The sequence below is a fragment of the Oryzias latipes genome, chromosome 11 (assembly GCF_053564925.1).
Source record: "Oryzias latipes strain Hd-rR chromosome 11, Olatipes_Hd-rR_3.1".
NCBI lineage: Eukaryota > Metazoa > Chordata > Actinopteri > Beloniformes > Adrianichthyidae > Oryzias > Oryzias latipes.
The window spans coordinates 10,119,467-10,141,522 of record NC_136247.1 but is presented as its reverse complement, the minus strand read 5'-3'; the positions used below and the strand labels follow the sequence as shown (position 1 = coordinate 10,141,522).

The 22,056-nt window shown below is 39.6% G+C and overlaps 1 protein-coding gene across 2 annotated transcripts; it reads left to right on the top strand.

The window, feature by feature from the left end:
• Positions 1-6,043: 6,043 nt before the first annotated feature.
• lipea (lipase, hormone-sensitive a) lies at positions 6,044-20,701 on the top strand. 2 transcript variants are annotated; one of them, XM_004074121.5, is made up of 11 exons: positions 6,044-6,146; positions 8,890-9,137; positions 11,253-11,537; positions 11,613-11,703; positions 11,773-11,918; positions 12,016-12,201; positions 12,944-13,096; positions 13,189-13,333; positions 17,663-17,890; positions 19,404-19,786; positions 19,858-20,701. In XM_004074121.5, exons 2-11 carry the CDS (start codon positions 8,898-8,900, stop codon positions 20,116-20,118), a joined length of 2,118 nt encoding a protein of 705 aa, XP_004074169.1. In that variant the 5' UTR covers positions 6,044-6,146; positions 8,890-8,897; the 3' UTR covers positions 20,119-20,701. The 2 variants fall into 2 exon arrangements, with proteins under 2 accessions (XP_004074169.1, XP_078810875.1); XM_078954749.1 differs by having other exon boundaries at positions 6,140-6,547.
• The last annotated feature ends 1,355 nt before the right edge of the window (positions 20,702-22,056 follow it).

Here is a 22,056-nt window from a genome sequence, read left to right as displayed (position 1 = left end):
AAAGACAGCACGATTCCTGGTTTTAGATTGCTGAATCATTTTGTCTCCTTTGACACCATCAAAGCACTTGAGCTGTCATGTTGACAGTGAATCAGCTGCCGAGCCGTGTCATCCTCACGGTGATGTGTAAGGTCACCTCCAATGAGCGGGGGGTCTTTCTTCCATGGAAGCTACAAAAGGATTCAGGTTCTTTGCCTTTTCTATATAAAAACACAATTCATGAATCTTTTGTTTTTGGTATGACACTTTTTAGGTTTGCAGAGATGCCAAGAAAGGTTATGTGAGGATAAACTAGAAAAACTGCCTTTCCTACAGAGAACAAACATGAATGCTGACAGCTAAAACTGAATATGCTGAAAGACTACCAGAAACTTAGATGCTAAAATCATTTTCTTCAAGTTACTTGCCTGATGAATACATTTATATCATATATCAAATATCATATTTTATTATATTTTATCATAAATATTTATTCTTCAATCTTTTTATGTTTTATGATGTTTTATCACATCATTTTATCATTTTATTTGCTTAATCTAGAATTTTTAGTCTTGTATTTTATGACACTTTATCATATACATATATGTTTAATCTAGAATTTTACTTGTATACTTTTTATATTTTACCATTTATTTTATTAGGCTCATGTAAGAGAGGCCGACTCAGTTTGTACATTCAAAGCTAGACTTAAAACATTCCTCTTTGGACAGGCTTATTGTCAGACTAGTTAGTATTTAGAGATTATTTAACTTAATGTTAATTTGTTTAAATTAAACTTAATAACTTTTTCCTTTAAAAGGCTGCTAGAAGTTGAAGCTGGGGTAACTATGGTGCTCCGGGGTTCTGTCCTCTTTTCTTTTCTACTTCTACGCTTCCTCTCCTCTATTCTTGATCATAATTTATCATTTAGTTCTCCATGCCTCTGTTTGGTACAGTGCGATTCATGTATTGTCCCTCTTTTCCTCTCCCCTCCTGGGGAGTGGGAGTGCTTCCAGACTCCTGTTGGCTCATCTGTGCTCCAGTTCCTGACCGTCTACCTCGTCTCTGCTCCCGCTCCTACACCTGGCTGTGGATCCTGCCTCTGGCTCATCTCTGGCTCGTCTCTGCTCTGTACCTGGCCGTGTACCTCGTCTCTGCTCCTGCTCCTACACCTGGCTGTGGTTCCTGTCTCCGGCTCGACTCGCGCCCTTGACTGTCCCCACAACCACGGCTGAAGATCGTCTGCTGGACTTTTATATATATATATATATATATATATATATATATATATATATATATATATATATATATATGTAGTTGTAGATTTAGATAAGTTAATTCTTCTCTAAGAGTTCTGGTAAATCGCCTGTCTGTCCTGGGGGAGGATCCCTCCTTCATGTGGGCACCCCTGAGGTTTCTTCGTTTTTTCCGGAATCCGGTTTTTTTGGGAGTTTTTCCTTACCGTGAAGGGGGGTCTAAGGGCAGGGATGCCAGTATAGCTTAGTCAGTTTGTTAGTTCATTTTAGTATTTTCCTATTGAACTCTTTGTATTCGTGATCCTTTTAAGTTCATGTTTTACTTCGAAGCCCATCGAGACGACTGTTGTTGTGATTTTGGGCTATACAAATAAAATTGAATTGAATTGAATTGAATAGACTGTTTACGAGTGTTTTCTCACCCTTGGCTGGGGTATTTGGGTTTTATACTGACACCCCTGCCAATAGGAGGACAGGGCAGACGGCGCCTTCTGGTTTCTCTGGTTTATCTTTATTTATTTATTTATTTTCCCACTGGTGTTTGTCTTTGTGTATTTTATTGTGTGGGGCTAATTTAATGTATCTTATTGTATTTTATTGCATTTGATTTTGTTTTTATGTACAGCACCTTGAGCTGTCTTTGCTGTCATGAAAGGTGCTATATAAATAAAATTAATTTGAATTTGAATTTATTTAAAAAGCAACAGAAAAGAAAACATTTATTAGAAAATATTTAGTAATATAAAACCTGCAAAATTAAATGTTTAAGGTTAAATTAGCTCCAAAAGTCAACTTATTTCATATTTAAAACCTGCTTTTTCGAGGGCAGGGTCCTGGGGTTAATGGCGTCTACCCACATACTGTTGGGTGGAGGTGGAGAATACCCTGCACAGTTTGCTGGTTCGCTGTATGGTCACACAGAAACCATACACACACTCGTACACATGTAAACTTTCATTACAAACAGGCACCTTCCCAAAACAAAGAAAAAATCCCAAAAGTAATTCCAATATATGTAAATGGAGAAAAACAAATAATAACAAATTACAGACCCGATTCTCTTCTTCGGTTTTCTAAAAAGAAAAATAGTCTATGATAAGTGACTGGTATTTGTCAATAAATACAATGTATTCAATTATAGGCAATATGGATTCAGAGAAAAGAGTTCAACATCACTAGGAATAATCAGTGCTGTGGAAGAAATTACATATGCTGTGGACAAAAAGAAGATACTGCTGAAGTATTTCTGGATTTGAAGAAAGCCTTCGGTACATTAGATCATACCATTTTACTTTATAAGTCGAAATTTATGGCATAATAGGTGTCGTTTTAAACTGGATTGGAAGGGAGAAAACAGTTTGTGATTTTAGGTCCATCCTCCACTCTATCTCCTTATCCCCCATCTCTAACATCCCACTCTTTATCTCTTCTTTTCTTCCATCCGGTCCAACAAGGAATGCATTCAAATATAATTAGCATAAATACAGTCTCAAATACAAAAGGGGTTTATACAAATATACAATATGTTTGTCCGAAGATCCATAAACCCCCATTGTAACAGTAAAATCTGTCCAACACAAGAGGCCTTCAGCTCTGATCTGCTTGCTCAGCGGTTGGACAGGACAAGTTAAAAAAAAAAAAGATGGGTCCATCAACGTCAGAGACCAGAATGATTTTTTGTGGTCTCCCACAAGGATAAATATTAGGTCCTAAATTGTTTGACTTGTATGACATACTCAATGTATTAAAATCATTAAAGTTGTCAATGATTGCTGATGATACCAGTATATTTTTTTCTAGCGACAACTGTAAAGAGTTGATCAACGTGATAAATATTAGGTTAAATAAATTTTCAAAAGTAGATGGGCAGCAATAAATTATCTCTTAATGTAAGCAAAATAAAATTAAAGTTCTTTGGAAATTATAAATTCATCCCAGAGTCTGTAATAAAAATTAAGGATGCTACAATTGAGAAGAGCTTAAATTTCTAGGAATTATTATTGATAGTTAATTGTGTTGGAAGCCACACATCAGACACACACAAACTAAAGTATCAAAAACTATATCAATTATCAACAAATCTAATCATATATTGAAATGTAATTCTAGATATTTGTTTTATGCCAATAGAACATTTCATGAAGCTGGTTGTCTTGCACATACAAATAAAATTTTCAGTCTAAAATTCTTAAATAGTACCACCTTGTAACAACGCCTTTAAATCTGAGCTCTGAACCTTAGCATCACAGGAGTGTCATCATGCTGAGTCTCACTCAGATTATAATCTTAGTGACACCAAACATTAACAACACAAGCGGATGAACTCTGGTCCTGCAGCAGCCTCAGGGAGATCTGTGGAGATAGGAGCTGTCACACCAGCAGATGATTGACTAAACTCTGACACATCTGTTTCTCTTTTAGCCTTTCTTCATCATGAAATCGTCACAAAAAGTTTGATGGGGACTCAGGAGTTCATCCCCTCTCCATTAAGAACCTGGCAAACACTGCAGCATTTTTTCCCCTTCACCTGATCAAATGCTTATTGGACAATGAGACCTGTTACAATGATACAGTTTTTATGAAAAAGGGTTACTGTTTTGACCATAAATCATAATCTTTTAAGAATTATTTTTAACCTTCCAGTTCATTTTCCACCCAAAATTTGACATCTTGTTATAATTTTAACAACAGAAATTGAACATTTCGTCAGAACGCCGTCCTTTTTTATCCCTAAGTGTTTTTGTTGTGGCTTTCTAGAAGAGTTAGCACTGGAGCAGCGGTGAAAATGGTCTGAGGTTTGCTGAGAACCTGATCTGCTCCAGAAGTTCACCCAAAAGGCCACATGGAGGGGGTTAGAGTACAAGGTAGGGAACAATCTTTTTATTTCATTGGATGAATTCATGTAAAAAATTATCAAAGCCAAGAAAAGGTTGGAGTGGTGCTTTGGAGCTAGGACAGCCCAGCCTCAACCCTGGTGGATCCATTTTGACCCTCAAAACTAAATAACTGATCTGAAACAATTAAACCCAAGATGGATGTGGAAGATGGAAGGAACTATCACTTCTCAGCTTCTATTAAGATACAGTTCTGTAGCAGCTGTTGTAGAAGCTTCCACATGTGGTGGATGTGCTCTTCTTCACAACAAAAGGATTTCATTGAGGTAAACACAAACAAAAGCGTAATAGATAAATTGCCAATGAAACTGTTGACCATAACTTTCTGGAGAATTGGTGAATTGGAATGCCATAGCTGAGTATTTGTAGTGACCACTGGTGGTGTGAAATCCTCTTCTTGATGCATGTCTGTAACATAAATTCCGTAGGTCAAGGTTGATGAAAGTGTTGGCACCTTGAAGCATTTTGAATCCTGGAAGATGGATTGGAAGGGGTAAATTTGTGGACAGTTTAAACTTACAACCAGTCTAGTTTATTGTTAATATTGTAATTGTTAAGTCCTTTCCATGAATGTTCACCAGTGGTGAATCAGAGCAAAAATGTCTGGGGAAGTGCACCACCAGCTCTTTGGTTTCTCCACACTGATAGACGTGGTTCAATTTACACTAAATCAGGTCTTTGTACTCTCTTGCTTTTTTAGCAGTGCTAACATTTTTGTTATATGCAAATTTACAACACTGATGAAGAGATTCTATTTTGTTCGGTTACAAAAACTTCTCCCTCATGAGATTGCTGGAGAGGTCAATAACGTGACATACAGTGCTGTTAGCTTTGTCCAGATGTGATAGAGCTCTAGTTGAGAGGAAGATGATAACATCTGCCTGCACAGCGGAACTGCTGTGGGTCCATTGACAGTAATGGGTAAGCACCAGCCTCTTCAACATCTTCATCAAATGAGTGATCAGTCCTTGAAGTCATTTGGACAAGATGGTACTGGTCTCATGCAAGATCTCTACCACACCCTTTGCACCTTTGGGTTATAGTCAACACTAAACTTTCGTTTCTCCAGCTTCATGTCCTGCCATGTGTGTTTTCTATTTTTCTAGTGTTTAGTGACTGTTCAATGTTACTTTTAATTTTGACTGACTCTGCACACAATTTCACAACGAAGTTCAGTTTTAAAACAGATTGAACTTTTTTGAGGCCAAAGTTTGGTTTTGCAAGAAGAGTCTGAGGTTTTGTGGCTGTAGCTTGAAAATTGGGTTTTGTGTTCACAGTTTAGAGAAAAGGAAAGCAGCTGTCAAGAAAAGTATCTAGAAAAACTGTAAAACATTCACAAATTAAATATTATTGCTTCCAAAGAAAATCTTATCTATTAATCAGCCCTGGACAAAGGGATCCCAGAAATCAAATATTTACCAATTAAAATTATAGAAGTCTTATGACTTGGTTACAGTATTGTGTTTTTTTAAGTAATACTTAAAGGTAACAACCATTTACCCCCAAACGTTTAATGACTTACAAAACTGACTTAGTTTGTATTATTTTGAGAGAAATGAAATGCTATTTTCATAAAAACAAAATCTAGACTTATAGATGTTTTATTTTGGAACCACCTCTCCAAAAACTAAACATAAAAAACGAAAAAAGCCAAATCTGAAAAGGGTTTTAGAAAAAAAATTCAAGTAATTTATAACATTTTAAAAATGAATGTAAAACAAGCTTTTATTATAGCCTGTTCTCTGTCTTAGGTCTACTGTTTTATTTTGCAAACAGTCCCTCCTTTAGAAAAAGTTAGGGAATCTATGACAGATGACAATTTATTTAAGAGGCAAACCAAACAATTTTCTTAATGTGTTAGCACTTTAGAAAAAAAAAAAGCTTGATTTGTAGTTCCCCTTGGTACCTGTTGATTATGCTCGAGCTGATTATGCACGAGCGCTGCCAGGCGCGCGCACCACCGTTTCACGCGAGCGCGCGGTAACTGAAGGCGAAACCAGGAAGGCGATACGGCGGGGTGAGTGCCGGGCGCCGGGGAAGGAATAGCTACGCAGAGTCGTTCATTTTGTTCTCGTCTGTTTTGTTTTAACGCTTCACTTCGACGTGGAAATGAAATGTCGTCATTTTGTGCCGCTGCGTCTCCGTGACTCTGTAATAACGAATTAAGTCATAAAAAAACTCTGTTTCGTAAGCGAAGTTTCCCCTAGTGTAAAATGACAGAATTCTAAACGAAAGCGGATGTTTTGGGATTTTTTAGGAGGAGAACGCGTCGGTTCTAGAAAGTTCTGTGAAGAGGAGTAGCTTCAAAGCTCGGAGCGTTGTTTTCTTTTGTTGACATTTGTCACCTGACGTGTTGACAGAACAGTGGGGAGCTTCGTCTTTGGACACCATGTTCATGACATGAATGCATCCTACCAGGTCAAAACAGCACAACCACGACAGTTTGACGGTGCTGTTTAAGTATTATTAAAAAGCTCAACCCCTTCCTAAATGGAGTGCAGTAATGGCCTAAGTTTAATTAACTTGAATGAATACTTGGAGACAAGTTGTACATTTTTTGTGAAATGTAAATAGGAAAAAGAATGCTCCCAGCTACATTCTTTTTAGATAAAGATAAAGAAAACAATGTGTAGTTAAGCTGTCTTGAAGAAATGCCGAAAATATTCACTACATGCAGGGTTTTGGTGTAAAAATTCAGTTTTTCCTGTTCAGAGGGGCAGGCTTGTGCAGTTTGACCTGCAGGCCAGCTGACGCTCTGTGCAGAGTATGTTTCTCAAGACATCAGTTAGATAATAAAATCTGGGGGTCTGATGTGTACCCTAGAAGAAGCAAGATTCGTGCTGGTGTCATGTGATCATTATGGGGAATTTTGTCCAAAAAAAATAACCATAATCCCCATCAGTTGTCGGTCATAACAGACAAAGCAGCCACTGTTGGGGGACATCGCTGTGGCGACCGGGCAGCCTTCTTCTCAGCCTGCAGCCCTCGTCATGGTCACGCTGAATCCTTGAAGCGGCACTTCAGTGCCTAACGATAACGCCTACATCTGTGTGTTTGTTGGCTCTCATGACAGTATCAGCGTTTTCAACTGGCTCTGTTTGAGTTTATGTTATAGATTGTGCACATTGATGCGCGTTGTTATGCAAGAGTGTAAAGTTTTTAGTGAAAATCTATATAAAGATCTCCAGACTCAGCTCATAAACAAAAAAATGTCTCTCTGCAGAGAAGGAAAAAAACAGCCCAGGCGTATCTCCACAGTCCTGCAGGACATCAGCTGATATTTTTCTTGTACACAAACTTTTATATCAAAGATAGCATTATCCTAAAAAAGGGGATCCTTTTACATGAAACTAAACTTTTTTTTTTTTTTTTTTTTACATCAGGTAGGCTTAAAAATAATCAATTAGCCTTAAAATATTACAGGCAGGACTTAAAAAGAATTAGAGTACGACACCAGAGAACCGTGACACAACATATTACACAATGGCATGATTCACAGAGCAAACGTTTGAAGAAAAAGCTCAAGTGTAGTCTTTGACATTGCCTGATGGATTTTAACAACAAAATTGAAGCCTTAATGAAGCCTCATTGGTGTTTTACTCCACCCACTAACAAAACAGATATTTGAGGTCTCATAGAATCAAAGTACTAAATAAAAGGCTCTCACCTCCCACCAGGGTCGTGAATTGCAAATAAAGTATTAAATATTGAAATAGTTTTTACAACAGACACCAAGTAATTTAGCTATGATGTAAAATTTTAATTTTTTTTCCTCTGATAGTCGAGGAACATTTTCCCCACCATCCTTCAGTGGACATTTAAGCAAATGCAACACTTTTTTAGTTCCTGGTTGGTTTCAAATCAGCACAAAAGGAGTATAAAAAGAAAACGTACAACAGTCTGTCTGATCTCGTGAGACTAAAGTGGAGATTTTTTTAGATGCGGATAGAGGCATGGCGGTGGAAAGTTGATGATGTGGGCCTATATGGCAGCCACAGGGCTTGGCTTTGAATTCCTGTGTGAATAGTGGGCCAGATTGCCGTGTAGCCTGAGAGAGACTGAGAAGAGGATGCAGAAAGAACATTAGCTGAAGTTATTAAAGCTGATGGTGGGGGTGGGGAGTCGAAATCTGTTGGAACAGACGTTGATTCTGCTTTGCATTTCAGTTTTTATTAAGTAAATGTGTTTATTGGAGCTCTCATTTGTTAAAGATCCATTAAGACCAGTTTATGTCTTTTAATAACCTGTTCAATGCATTTAAATAAAGAGAGAGTGCTTTGTGTGAATGCCCTCTCGGCTCCGACTGGTTCCAATTTTCAGTTCCAGGAACCTGCAGTGATGTATGAGTTTCCTTTAATGAAGGAAATGATCCAAGGTTCATTTAAAAACATTTTTTACTGTTTTATTTCAGGCTGGTCATTTAACTTCATTGATGTGGGAAATTAAAAACATGCACGAGAACTACTGCTTCCTCTTTTCTGTGGTAGGGGCCTGTGGACGGTTGAATAAACATCTCTGCTTCTGTTTGTTCTTCTTAAACTGCCTTTCTCCGTCTTACTAAATTTACCAGATGTAGTCAATAGTAGTTTCAAAGTCCTTGAAACCCCTGGGGAACTTCAACCCCTGATCAAACAAATAGCATGTGTGCAACTCTGATCGCAGCAGCAGCAGCAGCAGAGAGAATCTGTGGGGATGGAGCTGCTGCCGTCGTCCTCAGGATGAGGATAGATAAACTCAGTGTCTCTCTGCTTCTCCTCCAGCCTCAAAAATGGATCACAGCGCTTTGTTCCCGGCTTTGGAGAAAGTGTGTGAGGACAACATCTCCATCTTGTGCGGCCCCTCTGATATGCCGTATGGGACTGTTACCAAGCGCCTGGTCACCTGTCTGAAGAAAATTCAGGAGCACGGCCGCGCCTTGGAGCCTTTGGTGTCCAGCTTTGCTGCCGTCTATCACCACTATGACTTGGATGCTCAAACACCGGGGAACGGTTACCGCTCGCTAGTTAAGGTACGACACGCTGGAGGCCAACCCGTCTCTGTTCCTTTATGGAGTGTCTTCTACTTGAACTTTGTCTACAACCAGGAGCATTTTTAATTTCAATTATATTTATTCCTATTGTGTCATTTCCAGACAAGATACTTTCAAAGAGCTACATTTCAAGCTGGCTGCAGAAGCCTCCTCTAACCTGCTAAGGCAGTTTACATCAGGATCGTCCAAAACCCTGTTTTATGTCGCTTGTTTTTAGTCCACTCCACTTCCAGAAGAGTTTTAGACTCTAAACAAGAACTGTGAATTTTTGAAGCGAAAACAAAATTAATAATAAACAGTGACACTTCATGGATTCTTCTGTAGATAATTGTGACTAAAAGTGAAGAAAAAACACCTTGTATCTGAAGAAACAAAAATAATTAAACCCCTGCTGATTCTTTTGAACAGAGGACTACAGAAAAGTCTAGACCCTTTCAGGAGAAACACACGAAATGAAGGAATACTGAGTAGAACCCAGGATCTGCTTATTTATTTGTTAACACAAACAGTTGTTCATTTAAAGTGTGCGGAACTGGTTTGTTATTTGATAACTTATTGACCTCAATGAATAGTCGTGCATTTGCTAAAATCTCGTGAATTTGTTAATAAATCGTTTTTCGTTTTAGCAAGATTGATATTGTAAAGTAAAACTTTAAATAAAAACAGAGTTATTTTCAAGATGGAAAAGGAATACATTTTTCCTATTTTGAGAAAAGAAATGTTATTTTTCATTGTTTGATCTCCTGTCTTGTTCTCAGGATGGAAAAATGCAGTTTCCTGTTTTAGTTAAGTTCCTCCAGTACATTCAGATTGTGTCACTTCTGTGTTTTAAGTGTAAATCTGAGCACAGTATGTAGCAGTTCATGGAAAGACACAAAATGTTGTGGACATAAATGAGTCACTCATTGTGTAAGCCTCTTGACCATCACAGGCCTGAGCTAGACAACAGCTGTTACATTCAGTTTCTTCACGACTTTGACGCCTAAATAGTAAAGTTGGACCAGAGTGACTAATCCTTTTGAAACAAATTAATTTTTTTAATCAGTTTATGACTCTAGATGCACACAAACCCACACTAAGACACACTTGTGTCACATGGTATCTCCTTACTTAAAGTGTTAATATGATCTGAATTTTGTTTGTGTGGCACAACGGTTCAAAGAATAAATTATTGTTTGTAATATTAATTTGGGGTTACCATAGTAACAACGCTGAGCATAAACACGCATTCTTGGTGGAATATTTCACATAACATTTCCATGAGCTCCACAAAACAGAAAAAGGAGAAAAAAAGACCCCCCCCCCCTTTGGCAATTTTAAACCTTTGACTTCTGGGTTGATGCTTGTTCTAAAACAAGAGCAACCTGTACAGGTGTAGTTCACCATGTCAACACCAGGGGGCTTGTTACATTAGTTAGATATATTGAAGGTTACTTTCACGTTTTATGTGTTCCATTCAGATTCACAAGTTTATAATTGAGTCAATTTATGAATTTGACAGTTTCACTAGATATCCATTTATAATTAACTTTACGTTTTTGTTTGGTTTTAAAAAACATTTTTTCACACAAGTAACAATTTAAACTGAACAAAGATGGAAATTTGATCATTGTTACTGAAACTTTCATCACAAATTAACAGAAAAGCTATTTAAAAATAAAGTTTATGGATAGATTTTATGAATTGATTTTTTTATCTGGTTAAAAAAAACATTTGATTTGATTGATCAGGTTATTTTTACCCAGTTTTAATCTGTCTGGGTGTAGTCCAACAGCTGTAAGGCTTGTTTGTCTCACCTTTTTTTATTTTATTTTTTACAAAGTGTCAAGGTTTATTGATGTCACTTCCTGCCAGAGTGACTCCGACCACAAATGTGAAAGAGCTATTTTATAGAAAGTGATGCAAGTCATGTATCCATCATTACCTGCTTTTCGTCTCTAATCTTGATGAAATCCTAAACAAACTAAATGTTTACAAGGATTTACATGTAAAATAAAATCTGTGACCAGACACACCGTCAAACTGAAAACATCGATTAACACGTGTCGCGTGTTCTGGAGCTCAGCTCATCAGGTTACATCTTTGTTCTTGCAGATTCTGCAGTCTTGCATTTTGCACATCATTCATAAAGGCCGTTACATCTCTTCAAACTACAACGGTGCTTTCTTCAGAGCGGAGCACAACGCCTCAGAGATGGAGGCGTACTGCAACACCCTCTGCCAGCTGAGGGCGCTGCTCCACGTCGCCCAGATGCTGCTAAATGACAACGAGTATGGCCAGCTGCACAACCTGCAGGACGAGGAGCTGAGCAGCAGGTTTGTGCAGGAGTACATGTCCATGCACAAAGCCTGCTTCTACGGTCGCTGCCTTGGCTTCCAGGTGAGCCACACCAGGCCTCTTTACACCAAAGTTCATGAGAAACTTTTCTAAGTATTATAAGTGTTCTTCTCACAGTTCAGCCCAGCCCTGCGTCCGTTTCTGCAGACCATCATCATCAGCATGGTTTCATATGGAGAGACATTTGGGAAACAGCAGTCGGGCGTTGGTGAGTTTGTGATTGTGTCACGATGTTGATGTCATGTTGGGTTTTTAATTAAGCTCTCCTTTCCTGCAGGCACAGCTGCTCGCTCTCTTCTCACGTCAGGGAAGTACGTTGTCAATCCAGAGCTGCGGGGAGCTGAGTTTGAACGCATCACCCAGAACCTGGACCTGCAGTTCTGGAAGTCCTTCTGGAACATCACAGAGTCTGACATTTTATCAGTAGGCAGGGGACATCAGTGTTTGTTTTTGTGCAGTCGCCTGGGAAGCAGTGCTGCGCCTGGCATTTTCACTCCTCTGCATGTTTTCTTTTGTCCAGGGCTTCACCCGAATTGCCTCCAACACGGTTCAGGTAAACCTCACCCTGACCGTGCCTCCAGTCACTCTGCACCTACCTCTGGCCTCAGATCACAGACTCTCCACTGCAGTGTCACCTCCCGTCGCCCACTGGGGCCCAGGGCCTGTCCACATGCGACTGATCTCCTACGAGCTTCGAGAAGGACAGGTGAGGATCTGCAGGTTAAAAACAGATGCAAACAGAAAAACTCCTATCAGAAAACATCTTCCATCCTCAGAACGTCCGTCCATCAGCATCAGTCTGTCTAACTTAGTTATATTTCTGATTATATCTCACAAAGCAGGATCCACTTAGCCTAACCCTTCCATTACATCCAATCAGGAGGCTGCAGTCAGGTTATTGTGTGTCCATATGTTGGTCATTGAAAGAAAAAAAAAAACATCCCAAATCTTTTAAAACAAAATGATAGAGGTAAAAAAAAGTTAAGCATCCTAAAAATTTATTTTAGATTCCAACCTTTATTAAATTCTGTGTTTAATCCCTAATGAATCTGCAAAGTCAGATGCCACACCCGGCTTTGTCATTTCAAGTGAAAAACCAAAACTATTTGCATTTGTTTCTGTGTTTTCACACTTTCAGGTTTAAGTTCTGCAATGTTTGGCACATGTTCTCCTGAACTCTGGTTCAGGTGAACTTTGTAAAATGATTTTCAAAAACATCTTAAGTTACAGACACACTGGACATTTGATGAGGATTCAAGAATGCGGGTTTAGCCTGTGACGTTCACACTGGACAAGCAGGGAGGGGCTACTTCTTCTTTTCTTTTTCTTCTGTTTGCTAGCACATGTCTGCCAACTACAGGAGGGGCTACATATGCTTCTACCGATTCAGGACTGATTTAATGGGAAATCTCAGGCCCTTATAATTCCTGCTCCACTTCTCTGTGCAGGACAGTGAAGAGCTGCAGACATTCTTTCGCAGCGACAACGCTCCCATCTCAGTGAGTCACCTCCCCTGGGTTCAAAAGCTGCCTCTCTCCCCCTGGCTAATCCTCCATTTTCACGGCGGAGGCTTTGTGGCCCAGACGTCCCGTTCCCATGAGGTACTACAACTTCTGTTTATCTGTTTATGTGCTTTGTTTATTTGCTGCTGTCCTAGAGTGAGTCACATGACAAATACGTTCAATCATCTTAGAGTTACCTTCGGAACTGGTCAAAGGAGCTCGGTGTCCCGGTCCTCTCTGTCGACTACTCTCTGTCACCCGAGGCTCCCTTTCCCCGAGCCCTGGAGGAGTGTTTCTACGCGTACTGCTGGGCCCTGAACAACTGTCACCTGCTGGGTCAGTTCTCTCCGGACCCTCAGACCTCACCTCAGCATCACATCACTGACATTTCATTAGATGTAGATGTAGCATTTGTAAAGTCAGACTTTCCAAAGAGGAAATGTTCTAACTTTTCAAACTCTTATTAAGTATGAAGTGCATCATTATTAGTGTTAACAAAAAGAAAGACAAACCTGGATGTTTCGGTTTAGGTTTAATTTGACTCACATTATTCTAAAACAACCACAGAGCTTCACTGCAAGTGTCTCCCTACCATCATTCTCAGAAACTACAAAAACAGTCCCTTCTTATTTTTGTAAGAATGAAGGTTTCTTCTTTTTGTTCCCTCTGGAATTAGTTTTTTAGGAGTTTTTCTTTACCGAAAAAGGAGGGTCTAAGTGCAGGGATGCCCAGTTTAGTTTTGTCTGTTTAGTTTAGCAATCAGCTATTGTATTTTATACCTAATGTCATATTTTGTACAATTAGTGTAGCCTGTTGAGACAACTGGGTAATTTTGTATCATGGGGCCGTAAAAATTCCTGTTATTCTTTTATGCAACTCTCATTTATTAGTGATAGAAAATGCAACCACTAGGGGCGTAATGTAGCCCTTTTGTCTGCCAGTCCCAAGTCCAGATAGATGCAGAGCGTTGAGTCAGGAGGAGTCGCCGTGCCAAGTCACTGGTTTTATGTTCCATAAAACTTAAAGATATAACAAAAATAAATATAACAAATAAAGAAAAAAAGAAAAGAAGATTTTAAAAAAAACATTTGTTTGTTTTAGAACAAAACAGTCATTTTTTTTCTTTATAAAAAAGAAAAAAATACCAGACTTCAACTTTAGTTTCTTATTGTTTTATCAAATGCTAAAGCGGCGCAAACACAAAGTAGATTGTTGCATTTAAACGGAAACTATTGTAAACAATCAGAAGCAATTTTTGGCTTCTTAGGGGCTGGAAGCTAGCAGGAGAGAGTGTGGACAGAGGAATGATGGGAAGTCAGGAGAGGCTTACTTACACTCCAACTGCCCCGCCCACAATTCCTTGGCAAATTTCTAATGAACCAATGACTAAAGATTAAACTTCAGCACCAGAAACACAGAAGCTTTGGTGTCAGACTGCAGTGAGCTGTGAACCTCATCAGGTTTTTCCTTTCTGATTCAAATCAATAGGATCTTTATTTAATAACCAGGTCTCAGTTAAAAACATAAAAACGGGACCTGAAATCATCTGTTCACAACGAATTTGATTAAATTTAGCCGATGGGACAGTTCAACTGCCTCTTTTTTTAGCTAATGAGCTGTGGTTCTGGGGTGGGGGGGTGGGGTCTCTCTTTGTCTCTTCTTTATTTTTGACTGAAAGTCGTGGAACAGCAAAGGGATTGTTGGTGTTGTTGGCAGGGCTGGGGGGGGGGGGGGGACTCTCAGCGGGGCTTTTTAGCACAGACAGGAGCACTAATGAAGATGATGGGGGTGCTGCTGGTGCTGACTCCTTTCCCGGGTCTCTAGTGGGGGGAGGCAAGTGCCCCTGTGTGATTGTGCTGTGGGAGATCAGGCCGCGGTTCTTGTGCAGCTGCATGTTACAATCCCGCTGTTGTTTACATCCCTGATAGCAGCCGCTCCCAGCAGCAGGATATCTGCGTCCTTCACTTTTGACACAGATTCTTTTCCTCCAAACTTCACGGCTTCGGCGGAGTTTTCCATCTCTTTCTCATGGGACTCAAACAGAATCTGCTTGTTTGCTGATGCTGCAAATATTTCTGCTGCCAGCCGGTGTTTGATTATTTGCTCCCTATTTGTCTTGGCAGCATGTCCATGCCAGTTTTTGCCAGTTTCAAAAGCGTGTCATTTAGATTCAGATGAGCAATAACATTTTTGAAAATCCATTTTTATTGCAGAAAATCTTTTCTTAAATCAGCTGCCGTCAAAGGCAGTGGGTCATAAAGTTGTTTCTCAATTCCTAAAGCAGAACCGTCTGTTGCTGCACAATGATTTGTGGTCACTTGACTCTTCAGTTAGTTTGAAACCGAAAAGATGAAGAAAACATGAAAAGCAAGAGCAAAACGGTGTCTGCATTCTGTAGAAACCAGAGGGGAAAGTTACAAAATCTTTATTAAGTTAAGGAAGTTAAACAGACAAAAAGATAGGAGCGCAAAACTGCTAGTAGACGCTGCATTATGTAATAAAAGTTTTAGATTGTTTGTAATATTTAAAGATTAGTTAAAAAGGTGAATTCTTGACTTTAGTTGTTTAGCGTTTACAGGATGCTTTTGGCAGAGGATTTGAAGATTTATTGTCCATTTTCAATAGTATAAAACAGAAACTTTAAAGGATAAAAAAGAACAAAAGGACAGCCAAGAACCTTGTGAAAAGGTTGAAACTTTTGATGCTAAAATGTTAAATGTAAAGCAGCTACTTAATGTAGGAACCAGCAGAACCGGAAGGACAAACGTTTGCGGCAACTAAGTTGGTCAGTTTTGCATTGACCTCTATGCGATTCTGTGTTTATTCGTGTAATTTCCCTCCTTCCTTGTTGGAAACAAACAGTCGGTCATTGTTTGGGTCCCCTTTAGAGGCCTGCTTCTCCAAAGGCATCCAGGATGCGGCCCTCAGTCATGCTCTGTCATGCTCTGTCACTCCTCTGTCACTCCTGCATCAGATGGATTTCACCGGTCTGCCTTCCTAAAAATGCAGGGCGATGTGTGAGAAAGTGTCATGGCATTGATAAAAGCGCTACAGATGTTCTATTTGTACTTCAAACATTAGTGTTTACTCTCGCTGCAACACTGTTCTGTGCTTCCAGGAGTGACTGTGTGTGTGGGGAGGGACTTGTAGTTCTCTGGATTTCAAATGAAGTGTTTGTATGTCCACAGAATGTTGTCACAACAGAAACACGGAGGGTGTCACATTTGACCCCAGAGAAGAGGAGGAGGAGGAGGCGAGGAAGGGCAGCAGCTGACAGGATTTGAGTTTTAATGGCTCGAGCCTTGAGTCATCAGTCGTTTGGTGTCACGTTTTTATTTTTTTAACATATTCTAAGGATCATAAAGTGGTGATGAAGGGTGTGTGCTATTGGCTGACCTTGCTCCAGAATGAAGTCACTCTGGATTCATCTTAGATGATTTTTCCTCTCAAAAGTCATCAATAACCGTTTTTGTTCTAAAAAAAAAGAGCAACAAGTGGACATTTTCAGCTTCGTTTGAGCTTCCCCGTGTTTACGTTTGTTCAGATTGCCTTTGATTTTTCTTTTTAATTGTATTTATGACAGTCGATCTGTTTCCCAGTCAAGCCTTTTAGAATTATACAATTCCAGAACAGTTGTTTAACTTACCAATCAATCTTACCATTACCTCTAATCAGTTTTCATTCAGTTCACTTCAAAAATACTTTATTTCAGGCTCACAACAAAATATTCCTTTTAAGTTTTGTAGTAAACAATTAATTTAACACTTGTGGTAAACAAGCAGCATCAACAAACAGATCTGAAAAAAGAAATGTGTAGTTTAATTAAAAACATTTATTTTTTTGCCAAACTGACAGCAGAAAATTATGCATTCTACAACAAACAATCCTTAACTCCCCACAATATGAGCCTCCTGGGCCTCCATAGAAAAGCCACAGCGAGTTTCTGCGTGCAGAGCTTTTTCTTATCATGTTTGTTCCACTTATGAAAGTTCACATTTGATTTGTTCCAGTGTAAGTGTGCTGTTGTAAGCAATAGAAGCAGGGCAGCTGCAGGTCACATGACCACATGGGTTGATAAAGGCCACTCCTCCTTTACTCAAAAATTATAATCGGAAATGTGAAATATAATCATAGAGATTGTGAATATTTAACTCCAGTACAAAGAAAATCCCAAAGGACAAGTCTGGCTCCAAAAGAAAATCTTTTTGGGTGCAGTTCCTACACATACAAAGCACGTCGGTAAATTTACGGTTTACGTGGCCGGAAACAAAGGTTCGGGTGTGGACTCCTGCTCCTGAACGTCATGAAGGCTTACAGTTTCAATCAGGAATCTGTCAATGAGGAGAAGAGCTTTGCTCATTCAGGAAGTTCAGTCAGCTGTAGCCCATATGATGATTCTGGCGCCACAAGCAGCAAATAGGATTCCTCCTCACTCTGGAACAGGGTCTCATCAGATCGGATGATCTCCTGCCTTTTTTTTTTTTTAATTTAGTCTCTAGGAATTTTACCTCTACAGGCTGCGAACCCTAAAACTCCATGTGTCTTCTTCTGGGGGCAGAATAAACTTTACTTCTCATGCACAGCACACAAACCATGCCCTTGAATATTTTGGTGCTGCTTCTCTGCTAGTTGTTGCCGTTCAAACAGCATTTTTCTGTGTTCAAGGCTCCACGGCAGAGCGCATCTGTCTGGCCGGTGACAGCGCTGGAGGAAACCTATGCATCACCGTGTCGATGCGAGCGCTGGCCGCCGGCATCAGGGTACCTGATGGCATCATGGCGGCCTACCCCGCCACCCTGCTCACCACTGATGCCTCGCCGTCCCGCCTGCTCACCCTCCTCGACCCCCTGCTACCTTTAGGCGTTCTCGCAAGGTGCCTTAATGCCTATGCAGGTATGTGTCTGTGTAGGTGAGGGTCACGCCTCATGAAATTCAAAAGAACATTCCGGAGCCACTCAAAAACATAATAATAATACAGGACATTCAAAGGATTTATGCATAAATGAGGTGATGAAGCAGGAAAATGTTAAACTTCCTGCTCCAGCTACGTAAGTATGTCTCTATTTACAGCCCCCCACCTTCTCTATAGACTGGACAAACCAGTTTAATAATACCTGATGAAGAACGCTGCAAACCTCTGCTGGTTTTAGAAAATATCAGCCTTTCTGTTTAAGTAAGGGTAAAATGAAGCAGTCCAGGTTTTTTTAAGTTTGTGAAGCAGCTTTCCTAACAGGACTGCTGACTACAACGAGCCGTTAGACAGTAAAACAGTCAGAAACCTTTAGGAATTTTTTTCCACGCTGATCCAAAATGTATGAGAAGAGTTTGCAAAGGAGATCCAGAAGGAAAACGACTGTCAAGCTTCGAAAAATAATGAAAAAGCAATCAGAAACAGGACTTTGTTATTTAACAGTGAGGAAAGGAACTATATATCCAAAGCTGCATTATTATCAAAAGAATATTTCAGTATTTGCAGCTCGTTTAATAAGTTTTATACTTTTACTATACGTAGCTCTTCAAAGATGCTTTTACTTTATATTTACACTGTAAAACTTTGAATTTTAACAGGCATGTTTGTTTCATCTGGGGTTAAATTAGCTTTTTATACTTAACAATAAGAAAAAGTGGCTTAACTGGTTAACATTTACCAAGAAAGCTTTTTCAAGTTTGGAGCTGGCGAGTTTGTTTTCCCTTCAGATGTGAACTGAGCGTGCTCCGTGACCTTTATGAACCCACTCTTCATTTTTTCGAGGAGTTGTTTTGACTTTTCTTCCTGCAGTAACAGAAATCTTCAGATGTGTTTGGTGTTCAAAGACAACATTTTCCAAAAAGAGGGGCAGGTTTGTTGATAATTTCCAAACTGTTGCCCACATTTGGATGTACCTCCACTCACCCTGTTAACTGGTTAAGGATTGACTTTAATGGTTTGTTACTTTTTCCAAATTCTTCACAAAAAGGTATTTGTAGAATTTAAACAAAAATGAAATAAAGAAGGATATGCTCAAAATCTGTCAGAGTGCTGATTCTGCCTCAGAAAGACTAAAAAAAAGAGGAAATTGCAAATCTTTCCTCACTAAATCGACTCCATCTGAGAGGTACGTGATGTTCTCGCTCACGCACCAACCAACCTGTTGATGTGGAAGCAAAAGAAACGCAAATGCTGTCCCTCAAAAGCTGACGGTCTTTCTGCCAAAACTCAATCACAACAACTTAGAAAAAGAAAAAAGAAGAGTTGGATATGTAAAGAGTAGAGAAGCATTCATGACTAAAACAGATCAGAGAGTGGGGTTCGGTGCTGCAGGCTGCTGATGCAATCTCTTCTCAGTTGAGATGCAGAACAGGGGCTTATTGGGGAAGCGGTTGAGTTTTGACCTCTTTGTACGACTGAAAGCTCTCCTCCCCTCAGGTACCAACTTTCAGACGGTGCAGCCCTCAGAGAGGAGGGGCAGCCTGAGTGCTCTGGGCAGAGACACGGCCCTGCTGCTCTCTGACCTCACCCAGGGCGCCTCCAAGTGGATCCAGTCCTTCCTGGACCCCAACCGGAGCTCAGGGGTCAAGCGTTCCCAGTCCACACCACAGATGAGGTCTGAGACCCACTGGACACCCACTCACACCCCTGTGCCAGACCATGACCACCACGTCAGTTACCCAGAAGGCTTTGAGCCCCTGCGCTCCCAGAACCTGGCTTTTATTCCCCCAACATCGTCCCCTATCTTCAGAAATCCATTTGTGTCACCACTGCTGGCCCCACCCAACCTACTGAAAGGCCTGCCCCCCATCCACATTGTGGTGAGTTTACCTTCTACCAGCATTCATCTGCTCTGAGTGAGGCATTCTATTCATTGTTTGTGTGCTTGCAGGCCTCAGCTCTGGACGCTCTGCTGGACGACTCTGTGACCTTCGCCAAGAAGCTGCGAGGGCTGGGCCAGCCGGTGAGCCTGACGGTGGTGGAGGACCTTCCTCACGGCTTCCTCAGCCTGTCGCACATCTGCAAAGAGACGCAGTTCGCTGCCGACGTTTGCGTTTCCCGAATCAGAGAGGTTTTTGAGCAGGAGAAAGCCACAAACGTGCTTCACAAAATGACCACGGTGCAAGACGGTCCCCAGCGCGCCTTTTCCTGATGCTGAGCTGCTCTGTTTGCAATAACCTCCCAAAAAACACTAATTTCTGAAAATCTTCAGGTTGTTATCCTCAAACAAAGTCGGAAGAACAACATCCTCACAGTTTTATTACTTTCACAGCAATATGTCAATCACTGCTGAGGCTCACTCGAACATTTTTAAAAACTTTCATTTCTAAAGGGGAGACTTTCTGGCTTTCACTGCACTTTAAGCCCGTCCTGCTCAGCACTTTCTGGAGGCCACAGCGTTCCAGAGAACCGGCCGCAGGACCCCAATTCCCAACGACAGTTTCCTTCAGAGCGGCTCCAGTCTCCTCATCACTGCAGACACCCGAAAGCTAATGTCAGGGTTTTATTTAAGCAGGAATCACACTCCACTATTCACTCTTTGCTGCTATTTATTTCCTGATAAACCTGTTTGTTACATATTTACCACAGACTGTCAACAAGGCCTGCAACATGTGTTTACTTGCAGCTTGAGGATGTGAGCTTTAAGGAACTGTCTGTAAAAAGAAAAAACAAAACTGCTGCTTCAGTTTTTGTAACCTGCATTAAATCAACATCGTAGCTGTTGTTTATGCTCATTTCAGTGTACTTTATTCTGAAAAGCAAATGGGAAGTGTTTACGTTTTTTAGAGCAGCCTGTTTGCTTGTCAAAGTCAAAGATCCATTTTTTTCCTGCTTTACTTATCCCTCAATATGAGCAGACAGAGAGGGGATGAAAATCAGCGTAACACCAAAGCTCACCCTCAACAAAACAGCTTCGGAATTCTACAAGATCTTCCCAGTTTATAATAGATTAAAAACGGTTTTAAAAAAAATACTAAACTGATTGTCTTTGTCTTTCTAAAATTATCAACTTGAATAGGATTAATTGAATTCAGCAATCAAAGTTGGATTCTTTTTAATCCCTAAATATTCTAGTTTATCTCTGTATTTATGGTTTTAGTCAGGAAATGCTGGCGTTATTTATTCCTAAAAACAATTATTTCATTTTAGAGAACAAAACAAATTTTAGGTTAAAGGAGATTAAAGGAAAATTTTAAATTAAAAGAATTTCCCCTTGTTTTCATGGATTTAAAGCAGGTTAATGCAGCAGGAGTCTTGTAAAATAATAAAAGCCTGGATAAAGAACAACCCTTTAAATATACTTATTAAAAGCACCATTCCACTTTAATGATTATTCAAATTACACACTGTTTTGACTTAGTGCAGAGATTGTTGCAAAGATTTGAATTATTTTAAATCTCATATTTAACTCAATGAAAAAAGGTAAGTGTGCTTTAGCACTACAGAAATTTTGAAAATAAATCTAAGAATTGCTGTGACTCTTGGGTTACTTTTTGAAAGCTAAATTAGCTCAAAAAGAAAGGTGAACAGAAATAAAGTTTAACTTATTACCTGCAGATGCTGCTAATGTGATAAGCTAAATGGAGTTGGATATATAAGGAAAAAAAAATATAAATAAAATAAATGTATGAGCGTCACAAAAATGGATGCCAGAACTGACAAAACGTGCTAATTTTTGTTTTAGAGAATAAAAAGGATTTTTTTTTTTTTAAATTTACATTTTTGGTTAAAGAAGAGAGGAGCCCATGATAAGAACTGAATCAGTTAAAAGGCTTCCCATTAGGGTTAGTTTAAAAAAAGTAGTTTTTAAGCAATATATTGAACTCTTGACTGATGAAAACATTTTTTAAATTAATTTGTGTTGCCAGCTCAAGCTCCTTAGTTCTGTGTGTATAGTAACCCAATAAATCTCATAGCTTAAAATATTTCTACCATTACACAGTATTTATAGGCGATTTTAAGAGCTGTGCACAAGTGAAATATTTTCACTTGTTTGAAAATGTTTGAAAATGTTTTGACCAATAGCGTGCTAAAATGTTCACTCTTAGAAAGCACATTATTTTTTAAGACAGAAACGCTGAGAGTATAA